A 24,684-nucleotide genomic window follows, 5' to 3' on the forward strand; every position below is an offset into this window, starting at 1 on the left:
ACCTTGTGCTGATGCAAACCTCTCATCCTTTTGGCAGTAAAAGGGGTAAAGGAAGAAATTTTGCGCTCACATGTGTTTCTGGTACTCAATAAAGCAAAGTATGGCATTTGAACAGATGGGCCAGCTCCTGCTTTTTATAGTCCCAGTTTGTTCCAAATCAAAAGAGGGACCATACAGTCATTTTAAGTAATGAAAGGAAAATTTGCTGGATCTCCCTTTTGATACTGTATATTTAAATTGCTGATAACAAATTCCATTTGAATCATCATTGGCTTTCATACGACAGCGTGACAATATAAATCCAGAATACCCATCGATCCATGAGCTGAACCACATTTATAAGCCTTCAGGTTCCATTCTAGTTAGCAGAAGGCTCGGTTATTTACAGTTTGCTGAGGTTTTTCCAACACTGATGCCTTTATCCTAAAGAAGAGAGAGAAAAAATTGTGGTGGCTTGATTCTGACATGACTGTCGTCTGTTAGTAATCCTCAGTTCTTGTCCTCTAGGTAGCAATTTGCGTGCTTATTAAGATTGTGTCTGTTGGTGTCCATCAGCAGTAAGTGTGTTTGGGTGCTGGAAGTGGGAATGTCCTGGTGTTTCCACGACTATGCCATTTTCGAACCTTACAGCTGATGTTTTGCTGTCTGTTACTTGGCATCAGTAGTAAATGCTTCCTGCAGCTTCAGATTTTTCATCTTGCTTTTTCATACTCAGTGTGTGCAGGCATAACCCTTGGTCATGGTTTGGGCTGGCCTGGCCACTAAAACAAACAACAGATGCTCTCTTTTACCTCTCTCCCCTTCAGAGAGGAGAGAAAATGACAGAAAAAGATTTAGGAGTTGAAAAGAAATGAAACTACTTTAATGAAATATTAATAATAACATAGAATAAGAGAAAGATAATAATATTAATAAAACAATGAAATATACACAAATCCAGTGTCAAGCTCCCAGGATGACGATCACATCACTGGCAGGCACTGGGAAAGTCCCGGACTGGACTCAGTGACAGATGGGAACTGGATTCCAGATCTGGATTCAGGAACTCATGGATCAGGATCAAAGGCAGACAAACAGACAGGGTCCTCCTCGGACACCGGCCATTGAGGAAAGAAAGCTGACCCTTTGATCCCTCAGCTTTTATACTGAGCGTGATGCAGATGGGATGGAATACCCTGTTGGTCAGTTTTGGGTCACCTGTCCTGTCCACTCCTCTGCTTTTCTTTTCCTTTTCTGCTTCCGACCCTCCAACGGGGCAAATAACAAAATTATCTGACCTTGGTTGTTATAGCAATAAGTATAAGCAGGAGCCTCTCTCCATACCATTCCCTGGTATTCACTATGAACATCAGACCTTATCTGCTAGAAGTGGATACTGTCTGAAAAATACACCATTAATTTCAGAGCATTAGAAGAGGCTTAACTGAAAAGTAAAATTACTGAAAAGAAACTTGGTTCTGTTTTACCTCACAGCAGGACCCCCCCGGCGGTGCCAGGAACACAGAGGTCAGTGCAGCACACGAGTAGAAGCTGACAGAGGACCTGTCTGTTGTCTTGTATTAAAAGTGTTCACAGCAGTACGAGTTTTGTGTAAATGGCAACTAGCACCCCAAAAGCTTGTCCGATCACTTGTTTTTAAAGTTCATTAACACCTTTTCCTTTACAGCTCCTAACCTGCTTTGTGTTCATGGGAGAGACGAGGTCTGGGTCTTGCCTCTGGACATCTTGCATATGACATCCTGTAATAAAACTTCTTCAAACAACAGAATATTGGAAAAGGCCAAATACCAGCACTGCTCTGTATATATGCAACGGTGCTTATAAAAATGTATGTGTAACTGTTTATCTTGTTGCCAAGGCGGGGATTCATATGTAACTCTATGACTTGGTAGTTGTCCACAGTGCATGGGCTTAACTTCCTTGGAAAACTTAAGCCCCTCTTAAATTTCCTGTTAAAGCCAGGAGGGGCAGAAGTTTAACTGCCATAAAACTATGCTGAATGAGTAATTCCCTTTGTGGACTTTTCAGCCTTCTCTGGGGATGCCTTTATAAAAAGTTGAGTTCTCTTCAAGTTTTGTACTGAATCAATAAATAAGTTAATAACAGAGCAGCTGCTGATCATAAACTCTGGGAATTTCCTATACTCAAATTTCAGCCAGAGGATAAATTTCTCACTTAGGGAGCAGACACTGCCTTTGTCAACTGTTCAGTCTGCAGGCTTTCTCTAAGTTCTAGGGTTTCTTATCAACAAAAGACGGCTACAGCCTTCCCTAACCCTGCCTGTAATGCCAACAGAAACGTGCCTGGTTTGTCGGTGAAGAACAGTTTGAACACCCCCCGCTTTGTGATGATCTCCTGAGCTTTCTACCAAATCCCCAGGGAGGAGCCTTCTTTGGAGTTTTAAACTGACCCTCAACTTGCCCAAATCGAGGCAGGAACATTCCTTTAGTTCCCCTGGCAGTCATATGACGCTTAGTCAGCTAATATTGCCTTATATGGCCTGTTTGGAGACTACAACTCCCAGGAACCTCTGGTCTTTAAAACCTTGACTTAATGGCACAGTACAGGTCTCTGGATCAGCACATCCCAAAGCAAGTTCGTTTGGTTTTTTTTGTTCTTGAACAATTGCTTTGATATCAAGTCTTCCTGTGGCTCCATGGTAACTATATATCTAGCCTTCGCTGTGTGGAGGAAAGCTTGGAAATGTGAACCACGTGCACCCAAAGCCCTAGAAACTCGAAAAACTAAGTAGATAAAATACAGATATATTAAGTATACAAAAATATACTCGCCTTTTACATTTCGTGTTTTGTGTTTCATTTGGAGTGGTATCCTACTTGGATGATTTTTCTTTTTGTAAGGAAACAACGAGAAGCAAGTATTGCAAAACAGTGATAAGATTGTTTTTCCTCTCTCTTTTTATCCCTGTTTTAGGAAGGCATGAGGTGCGGTCCTGGACAGCAGCTGCCAAGGAATCCTTGTGTCTCATGTGGCAAAAAGTGAAAGTGCAGCTAATGCTAAGCATGTCTGTCCTGGTGGCTGTTTGTTGGTATTGCAGGAGGCTATACAGCTTTTTAGCGCAGTTACTGAAACGGTAGGTTTTTATTATGCAGACTTTAATCTTCCACGCTGTTTCTTATTTCAGTAAATATTGAACTTTGGCAACTTCTCTTTGACACCTGTTTTATCATTTGGTTTTCAGGTGGAGCAACTACCTTCAGAGAAAACTCATAAGTAATCTTTTTGTTGTCATTCTGTGTTCCTTAATCCCCTCCACCACCGCTACCCTTTAAATGCAGAACAGCAGCATGGAATTAATCTATGAATTAATTTCGATTTAGGGAATCTCAGTGTGCTGACAGAAGTTGATCTGCTTGGTTATAGTGCCAGAGAATGGAAAGGAGAGACAAAGCAGGCCAAACACATGAGGGAGGTAAGACTTAAATCTTAGTTTCTTCAAGAGGATGGGGGAGAAGTTGTTTGTGGGAAAGGAATAGCAATCCCAGTGCAAGCAGCTGCCACGGCTACCAGAACCTGCTACTCCGGCTGGCTAAAAGAAAAGCAAAAGGGACGCCATGAGCATGGGTCTAGATGAAGACTGCGGTAGAGCAGGTCAAAACGTGGATCGGATTTTAGCCATGCGTCTTCTGCAAATTCCCCCCATAGCACCGATGACCCACGTGGTGGCTTTAACGGGAAAAATCATCCCCAATGCTACAGCCCAAATAACTTGGTCTTAGGCGCTTGCCTCTCAGCCAGCCTTTGACTTAAGGCAAAGGCTCTCATTCCAGGGAGGAAAGAAACACCACACCCATTTCTCTTCCAAGCTCTGAAGCTCCCTGTGGCAGCAGCCAGTGCTTGGCACCCTCCCCAGCTGCCACCAAGGCCCCTGGCCGGCTGCATCGGCCGCAGGAGCTCACACCTGGCCTGTGCCAAGCTGGGGCAGACCTCAGCGGGCGAGGACCAGCCTGATGGATGGCGGCCACCCCCTGCCTTCACGCAGCCCCCGTCTGCTCCATCTCTGCATCCCGGGATGCGTGGTGCTGCTGTGGTGCTCCTTGGCTGAGGCACTTCGGCATCGGCATCTCCCCCTGTGCCGGCATCTTCCCCCGCATGAGACAAGTCTAGCTACATCCGGCAACTCCTGCTGCCTCTTATCACACATAGCTAGGAGAAACAAGCTACTCGTCTCACAGTTAATGTCCTCCTCATCCTCAGCACTCTGATCGGCTGCGGAGGGGCGGCTGCAGACAGCCCTGGGATGCACAGGGAGGTGGAGGCTCTGTGCTTGTGGGCATCAGCTAATCCTTGGTGCTGCTCTTTTCCCATCTCTCTCTCTCTTTTTTTTTTTTTAACCTATGTTTTTTATTCCTTTCCATGTAAAGGTTTTTCCTGGGGTTTTTTTGTGTTGTTCTTTTATTTTATGTAATTTTTTCCCCATCTTGTATCTTTGAGCTGCTAGCTGTCACCATCTTAATTATTATACTTCTCCCTGGATTTTTATTTCTTATACTTTGCATTGTTTTAGCTGAAATAGTTTCTTGCAGCTTAGCAAGTTTTCTTCATACCTGTGAGTCAAGGTGACAGAGTTGTGCTGCACTGAACCGGGCTTTGGGTCATGGATAGCTGAACTCCTGAGCCAAGGACCTACTAAATTCATGGTTCACCAATGCTAGCTACACTGTCTTCTGTCACCTCACCAACGTGTTTTTCAGTTGCGTATGGTGTGTGTACGTGCTTACACCCAATAAGCAGGAATGGCAGCTGCACTTCCCACAAAAGGTGTACATTAATGCACACACAATGGGCTGTTGGCAGCTCCAGCTTGGTGGTCGTTATTGGAGGCAGCGTGGCAGGGGACATGGTGAGAGCAGCAGTGCCCTCTGAAGCGCCCTGACCAGTGCCTGGAGTTGGAGCCGCACTGCGTTACCCTAACTTGGGCCTCCAGGAGCAACACATGTTTAATGGCTCTCTGTTTCAGCTGTAAGGTAGGCTCAAAGACTGTGGGCTGGATTTTTGCTTTTCCCATAAAACGTATAGCTAAAGTAGCTATACCGCTGGTAGAGAAGTAGTATCTGTTAAAACAAGCTTAGAGTCCAGTCCAGTGAATCAGCTAACAGTGACATTATATCCTCGTATCTTCATGGTGTAGCATTTCAGACTAGCACAGGACAAATGTAGCACCAGGTCCATATTTCTGATTATCTGATGATGGTGGGGAATGCTGACCATGAGATGCTGAGTGAGATCTAAGAGGCAGAGGGAGCAGGAGATGCAGTAGTAATAAGAGACACCGACTAGCCATCTGCACTGGTAACAGCCGTGGGGTTGAAATTTAAGGTGCTGCCAATGACTGTTTGATAGATCAGCTTTTCAGGGAGCCTTCAGAAAAGGAAGCAACCCTTGCCTTGGTCCTGAGTAGTGCACGGGATCTGCCTTAAAATGTTGCTTTCTAATGTCTATTGCTGTTCTCTGGAATAGGAAATGGCACGTATTCAACATCCATGTAAGAACAAGAAAGCAAAAAAATTACTACAATTGCATCCAACTATGGAAAGGTCAACTTTATAAAAACAAGGAAGTATGTTAAAAAGAACCTAAAAGATGGCTAAGAAACTGGAATATTTATAGTTGGTGTATTTGACATATATATTGCTTTAGTTCATGGTAGTGGAATCACAGAGCAAATGCCTACCATAGACGACTTAGGAAAGGGCAAAACAAAGCTAATTAGGCTAAATGGCAGCATAAGAGACTTAGGAGAAAAAAGAAGGTATTGTTCAAAAAACTGGAGTCACGTCCAAATGATGAACAGAGAAAGGATCCAACTTTGCCAGATGAAATGAGGGAACACAGCAATGCCAAAAGCGCCCAGAACAACACGCAACAAGGACAAAAGTGATTTGGAAGAACAAGTAACAAAAGACAGCAAAACTTTTGATAAATTTGCAAACTCATACTGGGCAACAAGCCTTTCAGAAAATCCATGAGCCTGCTAGATGATCAGAGCTGAAAAGGAGACTCGGGGGAGTATAGTGGGTGGCTGGTTATATCAGGTAGAGGTTATCACAGTAAAGAGCACATTTTAGGATGAGGTCTCATGAGATCCTGAACCAGCTTAACGTGCTTGCTGTCCCCAAAAGCGGCAGTCCCTTGCTTGTCTTGTCTCTCCCTTTTCCTCACCTCATTCTAGCTAAACCGTCCCTCTGCCTTTTTTGTGCTGGCTCTTACATCTTCTGTTGGATGTGGTTCACCAAGATGGTGAGCTGATGGAGACACCTGAGCTCGCTGAAGCAGCAGGAAGCTTCCCCAGCAGGAAAGCTTCAGCAGGCTTATGATTGTCACAGCAAATGCAAAGTAAGGGTAGGGGAGACTGTGTGGCCAAGTGGGATGGGGTGAGAAAGCAACTGAGGTGAAAGAGGACCTGGAATTGAGACCGTCTTCCTGCCCCCTCCAGGAAGCAAACTGAGACTGATGCAGTGGCCTGTTTAACTGTAGAGTCCTCTTGCTAAGGTAATTGTCTGCCAGTTTATTCATTTGAATTGTCTCGCCAAGGGCCCAGATGAGAGCCAGAGGTAATGCAGATGAGATACAGGGAGTGTGTAGCTGGAAGAAGGGCCACCCACTTCAGCACAGACCTGCCAGATCTGCGCAGCCTCAGGCCACCATTGCACGATGGGTTCAGGTCAGTGTAAGGAGATGTTTCTGCCAAAAGGAGTTTTCTCCAGGCGCCCCTTCCTGCCCTCTTGCTGCTCCATCCCACGTGTCAGCACGAGTTGTGAAGTGGTCAGGGTTAAAGCTGTTATGGCAAAGAAGTCTTCGCTGACTGTTCTGCTTTGGTTGACCTTCTGAATGTTTACACGAGCAACAGCGTAGAGACTGGAGCGAGTTGCTGGGTTTGGAGAGAGTGCAGGATCACTCTTTAGGGGCAGTGCCAGTGTAAGGTGTTTACAAAACCTATGAAGTTAGAACATTTTTGTGTATATAAAACTTATAAATGTACTCGCCCTTTACCCTAGCCCCATCTTATGAGTAGTTTGGAACTGGACTCCAATTCAACATGGGTTTGGTCCAAGATTTAAAATGTTTATTACTAAATTTTTTTGATCTTTTTCTAGGCATATGAAGAATTGTTTTGGAGCTATCATATCAAATATCTGCGGCAAGTCAGGAAGGACAGCTATTGTGTACTAAGAGCAGTGCTTTTTCAGATATTCAGCCAAGGCATTCCTTTTCCATCATGGATGAAGGAGAGAGATATATTAAAGGTAAAATTCAGTTCCTAAATGAACACGATTCAGGTGACTTTGCATTGCAGAAGGAAGCTTTTATCAATGTGAAAACTTATGTGTCTGATAGGGAAGTAGAGGAGAATCGTTATCAGAAGTTAAAGAGAAGTTTTTCAAACTCTTCGAACTACAACTAATTGAAAAAAATGTCCCTGATCTAAATGTATTGAAGTGAATGTGAGTCTAAATATTAAAAAAAAAAAAAAAAAAAGTGGATGGATAAGGATTACCGCCACCCTGCTAGATGTCACTCCCTCAACACGAAAGGATATTCAAATCCACCTCTTCCACGTCTGTGCAAAGTCTAGCGGCTCGCTTGGGAGCTGCTGAGCCTGTTACTGGAGCAGCAGGAATCCTGCCCTGGGCTCCAGGAGCTCTGGCAGGAGGCAGCAGCGAGGAGGCGGGGAGCTGTAGCTGCTGCCTGTGGGCACACGTGTGCTAACTGGAAGGTGTCTGTAATCCTGAAAACCTCACTGAGTTTGCATATATCCAGCTTCTCCACAGGATGGGCTATATACTTTGCTGGAGCATATTTTCTTCTTTTTTTGTCTGGCCCTGTTTTAAAAGTTTCTTAAGGACTTGGCAGTCAAATGGAGCTTCCTTGTTAATGTTTGAGTTGTTCTGAAGCCCATTTATATTTTTTGTTTGAACTGTACAACCAGAGGATACAACCACATCATAAATTAAAATGCGTGTCGACAAGTTTATATAACTTTATATTCTACTTCTTGTTATGGTTATGATCTCTACTTAATTAGGTTTTGGTTTTTTCTTCCCCAGCTCCCTGAAAAGCTTTTGTATTCTCAAGGTTGCAACTGGATTCAGCAATACAGTTTTGGGCCAGAAAGATACACAGGTCCCAATGTCTTTGGTAAATTGCGCAAATGTATGGAGACACTGAAGACCAATGTGAGTATTTGTGAGATGGGTGAGGGGGAATAAAAGCACCGAGAAGTGGGCTGAGAGTGAGTTAGGGAACTGCTCCGTGTTGCATATGTCTGTGGCAGTCAGCGCCACTCCCAGGTTCAGGGAGCTGAGCTGGGCAGGCCGTCGCCTCTCCTTGGGGGGAATCCCCTCTGTGGGCTTCTACTAGGTTATATCCTCGGGGCCCCCGAAAGTTATGGAGGCCATTCTCCCCACAGCTGTTGGTTGCTGTGTGGTTACTTGCCCTTGCCATCAAGGCTCCTGCAGTACCTCATCATTTTGATTAAAAATAAGAACATGCTGTATGAGATCTTCCTGGATTCCCTCCCCAGGTGGGAAGGAACAAACGAACAGTGCACTTTCTTCTCAGACTATTGTCTTTCCTTTGCTCCCCTCTCCATGAAATGTTGTATTTATCCAGTTTTACTACAATTTCTCTCTGTAACGTGAAGCACTTGATTACAGAGACCTGTTGAGCCTCACTGCCCCCTCTACTCAGCATATCCCCCCCTCTACTCAGCATACCCAGATTGCCTACATTCCCACCCAGGAGTATAACAGTTATTTACATATTTAAAACTTGGGGAGTTTTACTAGCCCCAAAGCCTTCTGAAACAGAGCTAAAAAATCGTCCTGACAAGACCTTGCACCTTCCTTGAGCTCCTCGGGGGTTTCTGCGTGTCTGCAGTTGTGTGAGCTCTGGACTGTTCCTATTTGCTTTGCCACAAGCTGTCCCCAGCACACCACCACCTCCTCCCCATCTTCCTCCTGCTGGGCATTTGCCTTATATCCTCTCCTTGGTCACAGTCATCAGGTGGATACTGGCATTTGCTGGACTCTCCAGGGTCTTGGCCAAGATTAGGTTGAAACCCTTCTCTGAAGGCATCCATTATCCAGTATACCTGATCTTAAACCGACTTTTTTAATTCTACAGTGCACCTTACGGCTCTGGAATGTCTTACCACAGCCACAACAGCTTATTTTACTGGTGCGCACTTATGTGTCCCTCTGTATGCAAGCCACAACTCTGTGGTTTTAAACCCTATTATCAGTGATAGTAGTTGTTAAAGAAAAACAACAAACCACAGACTTATTTAGCCCTAGAAACAAAGCAAATAAAATATTTTATTTATAAATAAATACATAAGTAAATGATACAGTAATAAAAAGAGGGAATTAAAATATCTGGTCCTTGTCCCTTGCCTGCAACCTTGCTGTGCCACGGTGACAACTGCCTGTCAGCTTGAGACGTGCCTGGTGGTTCTTTGTGCAGTTATCATTCTGGTTGCTCTTTGCATTTGCCGGTGTTGGGTTGCTCGGCTTTTATTTTTAACTCGTTGTCATTCTTGTAAGTTGATGTTAGTCCCTTAGCACAAAGCATTTAAACTGCATGTTTGTACAGAAAAAAGTTTCAAGTTGGTTAATAGTGCTTGACGCTTAGGACAGGCTTTTCACTTAGGTAGATGATGTCCTCTAGCAAAGGGACATCAGTGGTTCAGCCACTTGGTCTCATTTTTAACCTGTAAAGAAAAGTCTTCAGGAATGCATGAGGAGACTGGAGGATCTGTTTCTCGATTTAGTATTCATGGGAAGTTAGATTTTTTTTTTTTAGTTGTAATTCACAGTTTATGGCCACGTCAACATATAAATGATACAAGCACAGAATTAACTGAAATTCATTTGAATCCCAGTCATTAAGCATCATCTCTTATGGTGGTCCCAAAAAACCTCTCAGTTCCTGATGACTCTTTTTATCCACTGTGTTCATGACTGGGTGCTTTAAGCTTTGTGATTTGGCACCCAGTCCAACGTTGTCTCCTGGATGGCCCATTTTCTGGGTGTGAGCGCTGGTTTTTGACCCCTCTAGAGCAACAGAGAGCTCAGGAGCTCCAGTTATCAGCCATGAGCAGAACGAGAAATTCCTATCCCATTTGTGTCCCATGCCTGTCTTTGTGTTGTCCCTTCTTGTGCAGCCAACTTGCCAACTTGCACCTCATGAGGCAGAACACACTAAAGACATAAAAATGTGTACAGTTCATAATACCATTCTGGCTTGTCCAGTTTTATAGGTTCCTTATAATTGACACGCTTCTGAACTGGACTCAGCATCTAAAGAATTCAAGCTAGGACAACTTTAATGTAAAGGGTACTATAGAGAAAAATCACTGACTTTTGGAAGCTGTAAGCTATAAACAGGTCAGGCCATCACTTAATCTAACCTTTGCTTATGGCTTAGTGTGTATGTCTGATGCACCCACACAGATTTCCGGTAACTTTCTGAGGACCTTTGGTGGTTACGCTCTTTCAGGCTTTTTACTGACAATGACAGCTGGATCTACTGCAGTGGTAGTGGGTGGCTTTCGTATGGGGCAATTACGTTTGCTTTCTCATAGTCATTAGCATCCAGATGCTTGGAGCTGTCTGTAGCAAATAGGTTCAGCTGGATAAATGGAAATCAAAATGTGTAAGGCTTCAAATTTTATTGTGGATGCAAAAGAGCCACCTGCTTATTTGCACCACCATTTGGCCACAATAATGGTATAGTACAGACTGGCAATTGTTCCTCTTTTGGAATCTTTTGTATTAAATAGGATTCTTAATAATTTGATTAGTATTCTTCTGTGTGCTTTCCAGTGGACTGAAGTAAGTGCTACTAAAGATCAGGAAGAAAGAGGAAACATGTGTAATACCCTCTTTTCTGATGAGAGCAAGGAGCACAAACTGTATGAGGCCATAAAATTCATCATGCTCTACGAAGTTGTCGAAGCCTATGAGCAGATAAAGAACAGGGAAGAACCCATACCCAATCTTTTTAACCTTCTTCTTGCTCGTGATTCTTCGTCTGACCCTTTGAGTTTCATGATGAATCATCTGAACGCCATAGGTGACGCTATGTGCCTAGACCAGGTAACGATATAAATGAAAAATAAATCACAAAACTTATTCCATCTCTGATGTGATTAGGTGAATATATCATACGTCATCTGTGATAGCTGGCCCATTTTTTTTCTTTGGGATGTGGGGAAGTAGAGTGAGGATAGTCATTTATCTTCCAGGAAAAAACCTGTAGTAGAGTAAAATGGGGTGGACGGTTTTCTTGCTGTGCCATAAATAAATGCTGCAAGCTATCAATGAGACATAGTTTACAACAAGGATATCTTTGATGTGTAAAATAATTTTAGATTGTGCAGCTTTGACCTGTTGTTTCGCTTTTCCTATCTGTTCCACCATGCCAAACCCTCTATCATCACTCTACTTTCCCCCCTCTCTTTGGTTCCCATTAGATCTAATGTCTGTTAAGACTAGGTAATGATAACTCTATTAACTGTTCACCTTTATATGTTAAGATTTTTTTTTTCAGTTTTATATTTAGTGAGGAGCTAAGTACTGACATCTAAGCTCCACACTGCCACTCTGCAAACAGTTTCATTTTCAGATGAGTGAAAATTATTTTTATAATCAATTTCAGTTACCAAGTCAACTGTTACATGTTGCAGTCACCTTCAGCAGCCGTTTGATTATAACTGGACAAGTTCTGCTCTGTCTGGCTATGCCCAAGGATATGACCTTTTTCCAAAGCATTTTTCCAGATTAAGCAATCCTTTGCAAGAAGCGTCAATGAAGATGCCAGTTCTGAAGTTTCACGTACATGGAAGTACAAGGAAATTTTTTCCCTTTTACTATTATATTTCCCTCATGTAGCAAGTGATCACAAGGTGGCAGGCTTCCCATTTTTCAAGGTGTAATAATAGCTCTTAATAATAGCTCGTCCCTTCTTGCTTCCCACTAAGCTGTGTGAGCTGGCTTTGGGAGCAATTTAAGTATTATGTCAGGTGGAAGAGGGATGTTTCCAAAGTGCCAAGCATTAACCTGAGTATCCTCTACATGCAAAAGAGCAGTGGAAGGACTGTTGTGACTTTGAAAATGCCCTCAGACATTTAATTTTCTTACTTCACTTACAAAAGGTGCCCTTTTATTCCTTGTCTACTGTTTTGAAGCTAGGTGACTTGCCTTAACTTGGATTATCTTTGGTTTAGTTTTCTAAGTCTAGAAATAAATGTCTTACAGACTTCTTTCATCTTTAGGTTGAACTGTTTCTTCTTGCCTACTTACTTGAAGTAAAGATAAGAGTTTACAGACTGCATAAGTTTAATACTGAGGAATTTCAAGTAAACTGTCCAGACGAATACCGAAGGGAATGGAATGAGATTTCTCTCCTGACCGAGGATGACCGCTACTATCACATTCCCCTTTTCAGGACGTGAAGGACCAGTGACTTTTTTCCTTTGTGTAATATAGTCAGTGACCAGTTCCAGTGAATTATGTTTCTAATTGGCAGCAGTAAGATTTTGAGAATGCTCGTTAATGATTACAAAATGATTTATGGTTTATTGTGTAAACATTTTGCTTTCCCATGCAGCTTAATTCGCCATCAGTCGGCCAGAAAAAAAACCATAAAATATATCGCTGTACTGTCTGGTAGAAAAAATAGCATATTTGAGGGTTGTCAGACAAAAAAGATTGGACTGCACTGACAGAGAAGGCAAAGGTAATGCTGGGTTTTCCATTGCTAGCCTAAGGGTTTACTCTGACATCTCTGGACGGGTTAAACTCAAGTTCCTAAAGCAATTCCTGCCTTTCCCTCGCCTGTCTCTAGCTAGGGAGGATGAATCGCAGAGGAAGCAGCTCCTGGGGTCCTGCAGCTTATACTCCAGGCTATTTAACTTGCAGTGACCTGGGGCTACCTCGGATGGGAGGATGTAAACTGGGCCCTCTGCATAACTGCCTCAAGTCCCATTTGGCTTCCCCCCATTGCTGGAACGCTTCCCTCCAGGGACAGGCAGGCTGCACTCCTTCAGACACCTGAAATTAAATTGTCTGCGCTCAGCGCTGATAGCCGAAGGTGAAGAAGTGTTACACCGGGGGGGCGGGGGGGGCCGGGAAACCCCAACCCCCACACATGGATACCATGCCAGATGAACGGAAGATCTGCGTTATAACTGAGGAAAGGAGACAAGTTTTTTCAAAGCTAAAAAGGATAGTATTAATTAATAAGTAACATGCAATAGAGTTAGACTATGGGTTTTGTCAACTTGTAATCCTGTTAAGGGCTTATTTCAACATTACCTGCCAAGATGTCCTTTGCAATTCATACGAGAAAGCTGTGCACAGAATACATTCACAAACACTGCATTTTCAGAAAATACTAATTTTCTATGCGTTATTTAAATTCAGCAGTGTGTATACATGTTTTATCCTCTGAGCGTGTATTAATCTCCTTGCATAAGATTGCTATCTTTAGTTTAGACCTCAGTGTTTGAAGAAGTCTGTCCAGGACAACTAAATGACATTTACCTTATTACGTGCAACATTTTGCCTGGTTCTATTTTCTAAAAGAATCAGTTGTGTTTTGATTATTTCAAAAATTAGGCACCTTAATTTGAAGAAATATTAAAATGATACAGCAGATCTAGCAAAATATTTGTGGAAAGCTTAAAATCCCGTAGGCATATGGTTGTATTGAAGAAAGTTGGATTTATTAAAAAACAAAGCCTTTCCTTTTCTTATCCGAGAGACAGGGGGACAGGCAGCTTTAGTTTTTAAGTCCTGCAGGAGAAAATACAAGTAACAAAACCATGAACAGGGCCTGCAGGAGCTACAGCAGTTGCATGAGGCAGCGAAATGGTAACGCTTGGAGTGCACAGACAGCGCCCGGTTCCTTTGTGTAAAGGGAGGCAATTTTATCCCTTACAGTCCTTTTGTTTGTATTGTATATGTATATATATTTATAAACACAAACACCTGAGTTCTGTGTTGCAACAGTTTTGTTTCCTGAAAGTTTTTCTGAGTTCAGTTTTGTTCAGTAACTTGTAGAGCTTTTAATTAAGAAGGCTTGCTACCAATAATAATTTCATCTCATCAAAACCTGCATATCAAGTACTTTATTTATTAAAATAAACTTTTTTTCACTGAATGAAATAATTTGCCTACTTTAGATTTGGTTCTGCTCTGCATGGGTAAATGTTATAATGCCTGAGAGTAGGGTATTGCTATCTATTTTGCATCAACAGTAATACTTAGAGCTATCAATACTTGTCTATTATTTTATTCTTGGTTTTGGTACAAGCAGACAAACTAAAAAAGATGTATTTTTATAGTCATCTTTTAAATGGTTTGCGTATTATTTATGACTAGGAGAATACAAAAGCATTAGAGCTGAAAGTGTTAAATTGTCAAAATGTACGTTTTTGTAATCTGGAGCTTATTAATAGCGGGGGGATCTAACGCAGACAGTGGAATTTATCTTGACAATTTGGATGTTTGCATCTGAATTTGGTCACCTTGGGGCTGTCTGCCTTGTCAGCGGAAGGCAGTGGCGTGCCGTCAGTCAGAGGAGTGGGTCTCTACAAGCGTCTGGTTCTCCTCACTGACTGTAGTGGGAGCTGGCAGGGATGAGCATAAATCTCTCTGCTCGAGATGTCTGAAGTTAGGCAAGATTAATTGTGTGCCAAGAATCCAGAAAGAACATGTTGAAAGAGATCTGCTGGCTTATCAGCTGTCAGAGATGCTAGCCGGATTGTGGCAGGAACAGAAATGGGATGTGAAGAAAGAGGAACTTCAGGTGAGCACGATCACAAGTCTTAAGAGATAAATGCAGAGCGCGCTCTACGCAGGATCTGAAGAAACACTGAGACGTGTTTGGGGCTGCACTGAGTTTTAATCAGGTTCTCTGATAATATATTTTACATATGTATAAAGTAAAAATATATGCTTTTTTACATATAAAGAAATTATGTATGTATATATATATATAAAAAAGAAAAATACAGAAAAAAGAAAATCATCCTGAATAAAGTGCATCTGGGACTAACTGGTACTACAGAAGTGATGGGTCCTGCAGCATCTTTTCCAACTGGTGGCACAGACAAGCTTGCTGTACAATTCCAGAAGCGTACAGTCATTACTGATTTTTTTTTTAAATGCAGTGCTGTAGGCAGCTAATGTTTCCAGTCAGGATGTGTTTATTATTTATTGCTGCTAGTTTAGCAAGAAAAAGAAAACATGCTGAAACCTCAGCAGTGGGTTTGTATTTTTCCCCAAACTTGAATATGTAACAGAGCAGCTGAAGAAATTTGTATCTTTTCTTATAAAGGAGAAAATAGATATTGATTTTGAATGTCATCTTTTTTTTAAAAATTGTGTCTCAAAAAATGTATGAACCACGATCCGTTTTCATTTTTAACTCCAAAGAAAAATACTGGCAATCTCGATTCTTCAGCTGAAATTGCTTCTTGTATCGACTGTGGCTACTAAGTTGAAGCAAATTAAATATCGCCCAGTGTAGTTGTTGCTGGTAAGTCTACCTGCTTAGTCTCAGGGTATTGAGTTTAATATCTAGGAAATAGTTCTCAAGTGCAGTTTGTAATTTGCCTGAAGATTTAAGGAATAGGTATGATTTCAAATTAGTCTAGTTATCCAGAAAAATAAAGATATGTCCATTCCTTCAAAGCACAGAAAAGACCTACGTACGTTTTTTGCCGGTAGTGGGATTTCCCTGTCCCTTTATGCTTCAGCAATATTACAGCAGTCCCACCCATCACCCTGTTACATTACTGCTGTTACAGCACTAATGTTTTTTTAGAGTCTTCATTTTTCTGAAAAGCTCATGATCCTGAAGAAAAGGTAAAGTTCGGAGTTTGGTGCCACAGAAGCCCTGGTCCTTCCCTTGCGGTTTCGGGGTGCTTGAAGGCCTCCCTGGGCTGGAGAGAAACTTTTATTTTGGGCCTGGTTTTTGTGAGAGGGCAGAATTCAGGTCTTTGAGGATCCCTTGAAATCATGTGGGAGAGGAGCCTGGCGTGGCAGCTGGGCAGGAGCGGAGCTGCTGCCTCACTAAGTGGTGTTTGTTCCTGTTCACAGCATCCTTCACGGTGTTAGTCCCACACTGATCTTGGCCAGGGATGAAGGAGGCAGCCTTGCAGAGGCTTTTTTAGAGATTGGTCAGAAAATTTCCAAGGAAACCTACGCGCCCCAGAGGCAGGAGGTGATGTACCTAGATGGGACAGGAGATAAATGCAGAGAACTTATCTCCCTGGGTTTGGCTGATTTGCATCTCTCTTCATGGGCCTTCATGTCAGCTTTGTGTCAGCCAGGGCTAGTGCGTGAGGAAGATGGTTGGGGCATTGCTGGGACCTGTGGCATGGGGTTGTGCATGCTGGTCCAGTGCTGGTGGGAGGGAAAAATAGAAAACGTGAAAGAAATAGGGTGAGTCCTGGATGCTTTCAACTTCCAGCGTATCCCAGTTTTGCATAACTCAAAGGTTAATGCCTTGGGAGAGTATTTAACCAAAACATCTTCCTCTTTAGTGAAGTGTTTGGCCATAGATCAACTCATCATTGAAATGTGGAGGCAACTAATTTGAATGCAGTTGTGCGAGGTTGTGTGCAGGAACTGCTGAAGTCTGTCGCACACAGAGCACCTACTAACTCCCTGTGTCCTGTAAGCCAGGGAGTGAGCCATGTTCAGCTGAATGTTTTCTCCACGGTCATAATTTTCAGATGCACTGTGATCCACTGCATCTTACAAATGTTGAAAATGATCAGTCTTTGAGTTTCAGATGACAAATTTAGCATTTAGCTATGAAAGATCTTATGTTCTTTTTAGCTATCCAGTAGATGGCTTCCAAGCATCAGAAAATGCAGATCAATAAGCTCATTTCTCCTGGCAATTCTTTGATTGTCCCGGTTGCCCAGATGATAGTGGTAGGTTGGCCCTAGCCAACAGCCAAGCACCCACACAGCTGCTCACTCATTCCGCTCCACTCCAGCGGGATGGAGGAGAAAATGGGAAGAACAGGAGCAAGAAAGCTTTTAGGCGAAGATAAAGACAGGGAAATCACTTATCATGCACTGTCATGGGCAAAACAGTCTCAACTTGGGGAATTTAACTTAGTTTGTTGCCAATTTGTTGCAAATAAATATGTAATTACTGATTTGGGTATTGGGAAACAAATAGGGAAAAAACACCCCTCCTCTTTTTCCAGGCTCAGCTTCACGCCAGACTCCTCCTCCGCCACAGGTCACACTCAGTCCCTTCAGTGAGGCAACAAGCAGCCTTAGGGCGTGCAGTCAGGATGTAGTGATTTCCCTCTGCCCCTCCTTGTTTCTCACTCCTTGCCTATGCCTCAGTCTCCCCCTTCAAGGGTGTACCCGCTCCAATGCTGGCTTGGGATAAGTAAGTTCTAAAAGTCTTGGTAAGTCACATTAGTTACCAATTTTATAAAAGTTTATTCAACTTAATATAGCTTCTATCCATGCTACTGGAAAGAAAAAAAAAAGGAAAAAGTAAGTCCATGTTTTTGGTGTCTTCCTTCTTTGCTTCTTTAATGTCCTATCACATGCACATATATTTCTACAGGACATGGATTAGAATGGAGCAAAGCGGTCTGGAGGAAGGGGCTCAGAAGGTAAGGGTTTAGAATCAATCCCGCATGTGAAAAATGGTATTAGAAAGGTTTGTCTTGCTTTCCTTAATAACATCTTTAAGACTATGGTAGCCCAGAGGAGCAATAGTGATTTCTTCAGTTCTTGCAGACTGTAACAGGAGATAATGAGTGTTAGATGGAGTGATTCTGGACCTAACACAGGAGATACATGGGAACTCAAGCGAAGACCTAAAGGTGAAGAAAAAACAGGTTGGTAGCAGTGTGAGGAAGAAGGTATGGAAGAGACATGGCTAGGAAAAGTGAACAAGTTCATGGGGGAAAACTTAGCAAGTCCATGGACACTTCCTAACTGTGTGCAAACTGCTAGTCTATGACTGGAGATAGGAAAATTTTCCAGTGTAATATCCACAAAAGGTGTACTTGCAGCTCTTCTTGTCCTGCTGCCTAAAACATGGCACATGAACACATCATGCCTACCATAATTTAAGCTTCTCTCAGCCACCCTTTCAAAGTAGAGGACTTCACTGCTGACAGCGTTCTCCAGAAATGTACACGTGTTTCCCGTCTTTCCTGTATGAATGACTTCATTTAAGGTCTCCTGTTTGTGGGTTATGTCCCCACATCTGGCTGGCATCTACAGTGTTTCTGTTGCTGCAGCATCAAACATGATACAGCCAAGAAACACTTCAGCCACCTTTTGTTAAAGTTTTGAATGAGACATGAGTGAAACCACATGCTCTTGTTTAACAGTCTGTGAAAAGCCCATCTAATCAGGGAGTCTGGCTCATCAAATTGGACCATGTATACTTCTTCAGGGTCACCAAAGGTATATTCAGGGAAATATCGCTGAACTCCCTCACTAGCCTTCTCAGGTTAGTTTTCAGCATGGGAGCTTTTGAGTCCTCAGTGGTGGGCAACTAGACTACAATATATTACCTAAGTAAGGAGGAAAGCAGGAGTCAAACTTCAGACCCTCAGCATACTCAATGAGATGAATTTCTTCACATCTTAGAGATGCCATTGTGTTCAGTTTGAGCATAACTCCAGAAAGCTGCAGATACTAATATGTGGAACTGAGACACAGAGCTTACAGCAAAATCACCTGGAGAGAAGCAAAACTCTGCAGCGACCACCATGGGATGCTCTACCTGGTTAAAAGTAGCACAAGGTGTCCATGGATGCTGGACAAAAGATGTGAGCAGTTCATGTTGGATGTTTTTTTTTAAAGAACCCATGCAAACTGAGCAAGGTTGTGGTTGTCTTCTGGGCAGCTCCAGAAGTGGTTCTACATAGAAGTGCTCTTTGAATTACTCAAAGGCAGGGGAAAAAAAAAAGGTGTGACAGTTCAAACAGTAAAAATGTTATTACAGCGGTATTTGAAAAAGGGATCAAAGACATTTTTTCAGACTGTAAGAATGGCTTTTAATTAAAGGATTTAACAGCAGTGTTAGTCAGGAAAGCTGGTTCTAACGTTTGGTCCACCATGTGTAATTCATCTAGGGATACAGAATACTGCACAGAATAAATACAATACATTCAGGAATCAAATTAGAGCTGTTTGAGTTACAGCTGCTGATAGCCCAGTACTATGGAAATGCAAGAAAGAGAGGTGAAGAAAGTAAGGAACATGATTTTAATAAAGAGAGAAGAGAACACCCCTGTGTGGAAAGCCACCAGCCTATTTATTAGTGGATATTTTATTGTCCTTTTCAAAAAAAGACATAATTGAATATCTAAAGGAATGTAATTCCAGTACAATTAAGTGCATAAAATACTGGTTTTGATGAAGAGTATTCTCAGTTCCTTTCTCTTCCACCTACATAATATCAAGTAGATCAAGAGACCTCACATAGTAAACAAAATTTGCTTCTTTTTTGATTTTGCTTAAAGGAGGATAGCTGAAATTCTACGGGAGAAGGTATGACTAAAATCTCTTCATATCATAATCCTGAAATTCCTACCAACTCCATACACGTGGCAGCTCTGCTCTGGAAATTTGCTGGGAAGAAGGAGGGATGCTACTGGTTGTGAGGGGATGTAAAGGAAAAACAAAGTCTGTTCTATTTCTTCTCTCTTTGGAAACACAGTGACTAGGAGAACAAAGAAGCCCAGCAAAGCTGGGGAGTATAGAGTGGAACCAGGCTGTGGTCATGCAAAGCAAGGCATAAGGTAAGCAGCACAAACGCCATCATATAGTGGAAATGTAGCTGCCTAATATTGTTCAGTAAATATGAAAATACTTGATATTTGACCCTGCATGCCCAGTCTTCCATATGGCTTTCCTCAATGAAGAGTGCTGGTGGCTGAAAGATCACCATTTTTTCCTCGGCTGACTGACGATCATCCTTTTCTGTCCTCTTAACTTGTAGTTGCAATGCCCTCTGCTGCCTGACATTTCTCAGTGAGCTGTAAGCTCAGGAAAACAGTGTGATCAAATTCCAGGTACACGAGCACTTACACAAATTTACAGACTACTTATTGGCATCCTGATGTCTTTAAAATCGCTCCCTAGGTTCTTTACCTTCTACCTTCATTGTTACCTCCCAGGGCCCTTCCAAATGTCAGCACGTAGGGAGTGGCTCCATTTGGCAGCTGCGAGGCTGTGCTCTGAGCAGCACCTTTTCCAACAGGCTACGAGCACTCCGGTGTGCTGGAAAGTCCAACTAGCTGCCAGGCTGGTATTTATCTGCATAAATTGAAGATTATTCTGGTCAACTTGGGCAAAACTCAGTGGTAATCCATACATACTCACGCGGCAGAGCATCACTCTGCAACACCTGATGTCTGCAGTGGGAAAAGGGAAGAAGCAATCTGAGCTACGACTTCTCACCTTTCTGAAAACGGAGCTGTTCTGTTCTGTTACTAATCATTCCTGTTTGGCTGGAAGTGTCTGCTGTTCTTCCTCCCTGTGCTTTGTTACTGACTTAAATTGAGGTTCAGACACTTCTGAATGTCTTAGTTCAGGTTATCCCATCTGTGTATTTCTGCCTAAATAAGGCAGTGCAGCAGCTTCATCTGTGGTATGCTCTTAAACATAATGAATATTTTGTCAGCCTGGACTGTATGTTCTAATTTGCTTTCACTCTTCTCTCCTCTGACAAACTGAGCTGCTGCCAGCAATCAGAGCTAGGTAGGAATATTGTGGCTTGATTACATAAATAAGTATTGGTATGCTAACTGTACCTTTGGGATCCCCAAATGTGAAATACCTATAGAAAAATACATGCATGTTAACAGAGAAGTTCACACTAACTATATTTCTGAAGCTGTTGAAAATAAAAGATAGTTGTAGGTAATTTTAGTGCCCCGAATGCACGTAATTTAGTAACATAGCAAATGATTCCTCTGAGATGCTGCCAGCAATTAGAAATTCCCAGTTTCTTGCCAAGCAGTAAAAATTTGCAGCCTTCAAGTGAAGCTACTTGTCCTCCTGCTTTTCTAAATTCAGTTAAGACTGTAGAGTCGAACTCTTTTAGTTTCAGTTTTGGGGAGGCTGAGTGGAAAGGGGAATACTGTGACTACCGTCTGGGCTCAACTTAAGAACACGAACAGGAGGAGGAAGAACTCTAAATATTTTTTTAATGTCTGTCTATGAGACACAAAATTCCAGAGACTTAATCCTACTGTTACAAACCCCCAAAGGATCTCTGTTCTAGTTCAGCATCTTATGGATTAGTTCAGCCCTCCTATGGAGAGATTATTTTTTAACTGAAATTTTTCTGTGTGTATTGAGAAGCTTTAAGAACGGTATCACAGTAAAGAGTTTGTGCTGTAGCTGAGAGTTATGGTCTACTTCTTGGTAGAAGCCAGTGTATGTTGCCAGCTGCACCCTGAGAAGAAACAGGCTTACACCATTCACGAAGCCAATTCCAGTAGCACAGTTGGCAGAGGGGTAATGAACAAGGGCTTCAGTAGCCCTGGTCTTCCTCGTTGTGGAAGGCTGATACAAGGTCAAGCCAGAAATAGAAAGCTGCATCTTGTCAGGGGACAAGAACCAAAGGCAGAAGACAGGAGCTAGCATCAACAAGCATGAGCCGAAGGAGCTGGTCGGCTGGAGAGCAGCTGCAGAGCAGGCGCATATATATTCCTTGTTTCAAGCAGGTATTTGCAAGGGCAGCCACATCTGAGCAACTCCAAAGGCTTGTTCATTAGGGAGACTTATGAACATCAGCTGAGAGGGATTTGTTCCAAATGAATGGATCTAGTTCATTTGATTAATGAACTGGAAAAGATCTTGAGGCCAATCTGTTGACTCATTAGAGTAAAATGCCACTTTTTTTTCTTTTGGAAAACAGCAAAGGGGACTCACAATTTGAGCGCTGTAATAAAAGACACAGTTTCTTGATTTTTGATACTAAAATACAATTTTTATAGTGGAGCTTGCATACTCTGTGAGTTCTTTGGGATTTTTTATTATTTCAGTAACTCAACTGAAGGCTGCTTCTCTTGATGTCTTGACCTTAACCTCTCATTAGATCTGAAGCCAGGCTTACAGGTTTGCCATCTGTACAGCTCATGAGAGTGGTCTCTCTGCGCTTCTTGGTGGCTGCACAGATGAGCTTTTATCACATGACCTAGCAAATGTGGTGCATACAGACATGTCGGACTCTCTAGGTAGAACGCTACAACTCATCGCTTGACTTCATCTTGATCACTTCTCCTGGCAACTCCTTATGGTGGTTTTACTTCTCACTGTTGGTCTTTCATCTACCTTATTACTTTCAGGTGGTCAGGCAGATTCATGATCTTCCTCACTGAAGAGGAGGTCACAGCATTTCCAAGGAGAAGCTGGTGGCCCTGCCACCAAACTGCATGCTTCTCAACTGAGACCTGTATCAACAAACCCTACTAGTAGAAATTTTTCCCTGAAAAAACTAGCCTGATGTTGCAGGCCAGAAGTTGTTACATAGCTCATAGACCAAGTACTTCCCTTCATCACGTAATCCAGCTCATCTGTTTTTTCCCAGCTGGGTTCAGGTAACTTCAGAAGTTTACTGATAGCAATTAATTCATTCACACTAACAGAGAGTCAGTTTTAGCAGCAGCAGCAGCAATCATGCTGTTTTACATGAGCAAAATCATACTTTTTTTTTTTTTCTGCTATTTTATCAAAACAAGACCCAGTTGTTTTCTTCTTTACAGTATAATAAAAATGCATACATCTTTTGCAGATTTAACATAAGATCTGGAGCAGTAACTCGAATTGTAAACTTTCTCTGTAAGCTGAAAGGAAACTGAATATTCAAGCAATCAATAAAGGAAATACATATTTGATACTATGGGTGGAAAAGATGAGGCAACCCGCGTGTGTGTGGTTCTTAAATTTCTGTGTCATAAAACTGCTGGAGTTTTGCATTTACTATCATTATTTTGTTTCTGCAGACCTCTATTTCCCGTCTCTATTTTTTTTTTTGATGTGGAAACTGGAAAGGAAAAAAGGCATGAAACACACAAATTGCTCAGGGAGGTTTAGTTAACTAATTGAGCCACTAAGAGTATTCTTGGTCTGGGCAACAGTCAACAGGAAGTATTGCTGGCTTGGACATACTAATCAACGAGAATGTTGATTTATCGAGAGCACTCTAAAAAAATTAATTATATATTTTCCAATTAGGGGACATGAAGTACTTTTTGTTTAATGATGAAAAAAATGATCTACATCATACTGTAACTTCTTTTAATAAATATTTTTATCAAGTGCACAGACTACATTTACTCATTTTAATCTTCATGTATTTTCAAATGTGCAAACTAAGCTTGTTCAGAAAAACCGTGAAGCAGGATTTTCAAGGTGTCTTTGTTTTTTCTTTTTGTGAAGACTTGTTATTTTAATTGCTTAGAATGGCGCACCATGAAAAATAGTGACTTTTTTTAAATTTGCAAACAGCCATAATTTTTACCAATGATGTATAGGTTATATTGGTATGATTCACACATGCTCCATTTTCTGTTCAGGGGACTGAAAAAAACCACCCACTGCATCAAAGCCACAACCTACATATTTTTCTTAGTCATTTAAAAAAGGAACAGAGCATGCTGGAACCGCCTTTTTGCATGACAGCAGCACGCCAATTTAGAGCTGACTTAGTAAAATATAAAACTGAAAACTGCAAAAAGTGGAAAGCAGCATGTATACGTACCTGCCTTTATGTACAAGGTAGGAGATACATCTTTCTAAGAATACATCTCCAAAAACTGTAACAAATTCAGGGATGCTAGAGGAAAAAAAAAACAACAGACACAAGTAATATGTAATTATAGAAGTATATAACTGATATTGTATTGGCCATTTGTTTTTTACTGGTGGGTTTTCCCCATCTATTTTCTTCTGAATGGTATTCCCCTATAATCACAAGCAGAACCGATCACCCAAAGGTTTCTAATCGTACTCAGGAAAACCTTGGAGCAAATTTCAAGGAGTGCATGGTAACTAGCAAAGAAGATAAGAACGGCTGCCAAGCACCAAAATGCATTAAATCAGGTAAAAACAATAAAAATATTTTATCTTGGTGTTTGATGAGTTCTTTTTCTTTATCAAAATCTCAGTTGCTAGCGTCCTTCACCAGAAAGTACCAATTACAGAAATATTTGAGACCTACACCAAAGTGTTAGTGCACTTTCATTATACCTGTTTCTTTTCCCTTTAACATTAAATTATTTAGTGTTGTTGCAGGCTCTTTGACAGCTACTGCTTTCAGTTCCCAAGACACTGTTTTTTATTTGCAAGCTAAAATTATTATTTCGATTTCTGCAACCTGAAAGTCAATGACTAATACACAACTCTTTTCCCACACTTGATCTTGTGAAATGTGTCATGGAATTTTTCAATTATTTCCTGATACTATATACCAACACTAAACCCAAAATTTCTCTTTGCTAAGAAAACAGATTTCACATATGCTTGCAATATATTGTTTACAAGAGGCAGAGAGAAACCTCAGTTTTAGAAGTACTTTACATAAAGGCTGAACTGACGAATATTCTGTTACATTATATTTATCAATTTAACTACTGAATAGATCTGATTTG

The 24,684-nt window shown here is 41.8% G+C and overlaps 1 protein-coding gene across 5 annotated transcripts in view; it reads left to right on the plus strand.

Annotated features, from left to right (window-relative positions):
* OTULINL (OTU deubiquitinase with linear linkage specificity like) overlaps window positions 1–23,236 on the plus strand; it is a 36,604-nt gene extending 13,368 nt beyond the window's left edge. For 2 of the 5 annotated variants that reach the window (XM_054192161.1, XM_054192162.1), the window contains exons 2-9: window positions 1,667–1,828; window positions 2,935–3,094; window positions 3,203–3,234; window positions 3,342–3,433; window positions 7,119–7,268; window positions 8,070–8,198; window positions 10,848–11,120; window positions 12,299–23,227. In XM_054192161.1, the coding sequence (XP_054048136.1) occupies window positions 2,988–3,094; window positions 3,203–3,234; window positions 3,342–3,433; window positions 7,119–7,268; window positions 8,070–8,198; window positions 10,848–11,120; window positions 12,299–12,478 (963 nt within the window). In that variant the 5' untranslated portion in view covers window positions 1,667–1,828; window positions 2,935–2,987 and the 3' untranslated portion in view covers window positions 12,479–23,227. Of the gene's footprint in view, window positions 1–1,666; window positions 1,829–2,934; window positions 3,095–3,202; window positions 3,235–3,341; window positions 3,434–7,118; window positions 7,269–8,069; window positions 8,199–10,847; window positions 11,121–12,298 lie in introns of all 5 variants that reach the window. The other 3 variants (XM_054192160.1, XM_054192163.1, XM_054192164.1) reach the window with 2 other exon arrangements.
* The last annotated feature ends 1,448 nt before the right edge of the window (window positions 23,237–24,684 follow it).

The sequence above is a fragment of the Rissa tridactyla genome, chromosome 2 (assembly GCF_028500815.1).
Source record: "Rissa tridactyla isolate bRisTri1 chromosome 2, bRisTri1.patW.cur.20221130, whole genome shotgun sequence".
In the NCBI taxonomy this organism is placed as follows: domain Eukaryota; kingdom Metazoa; phylum Chordata; class Aves; order Charadriiformes; family Laridae; genus Rissa; species Rissa tridactyla.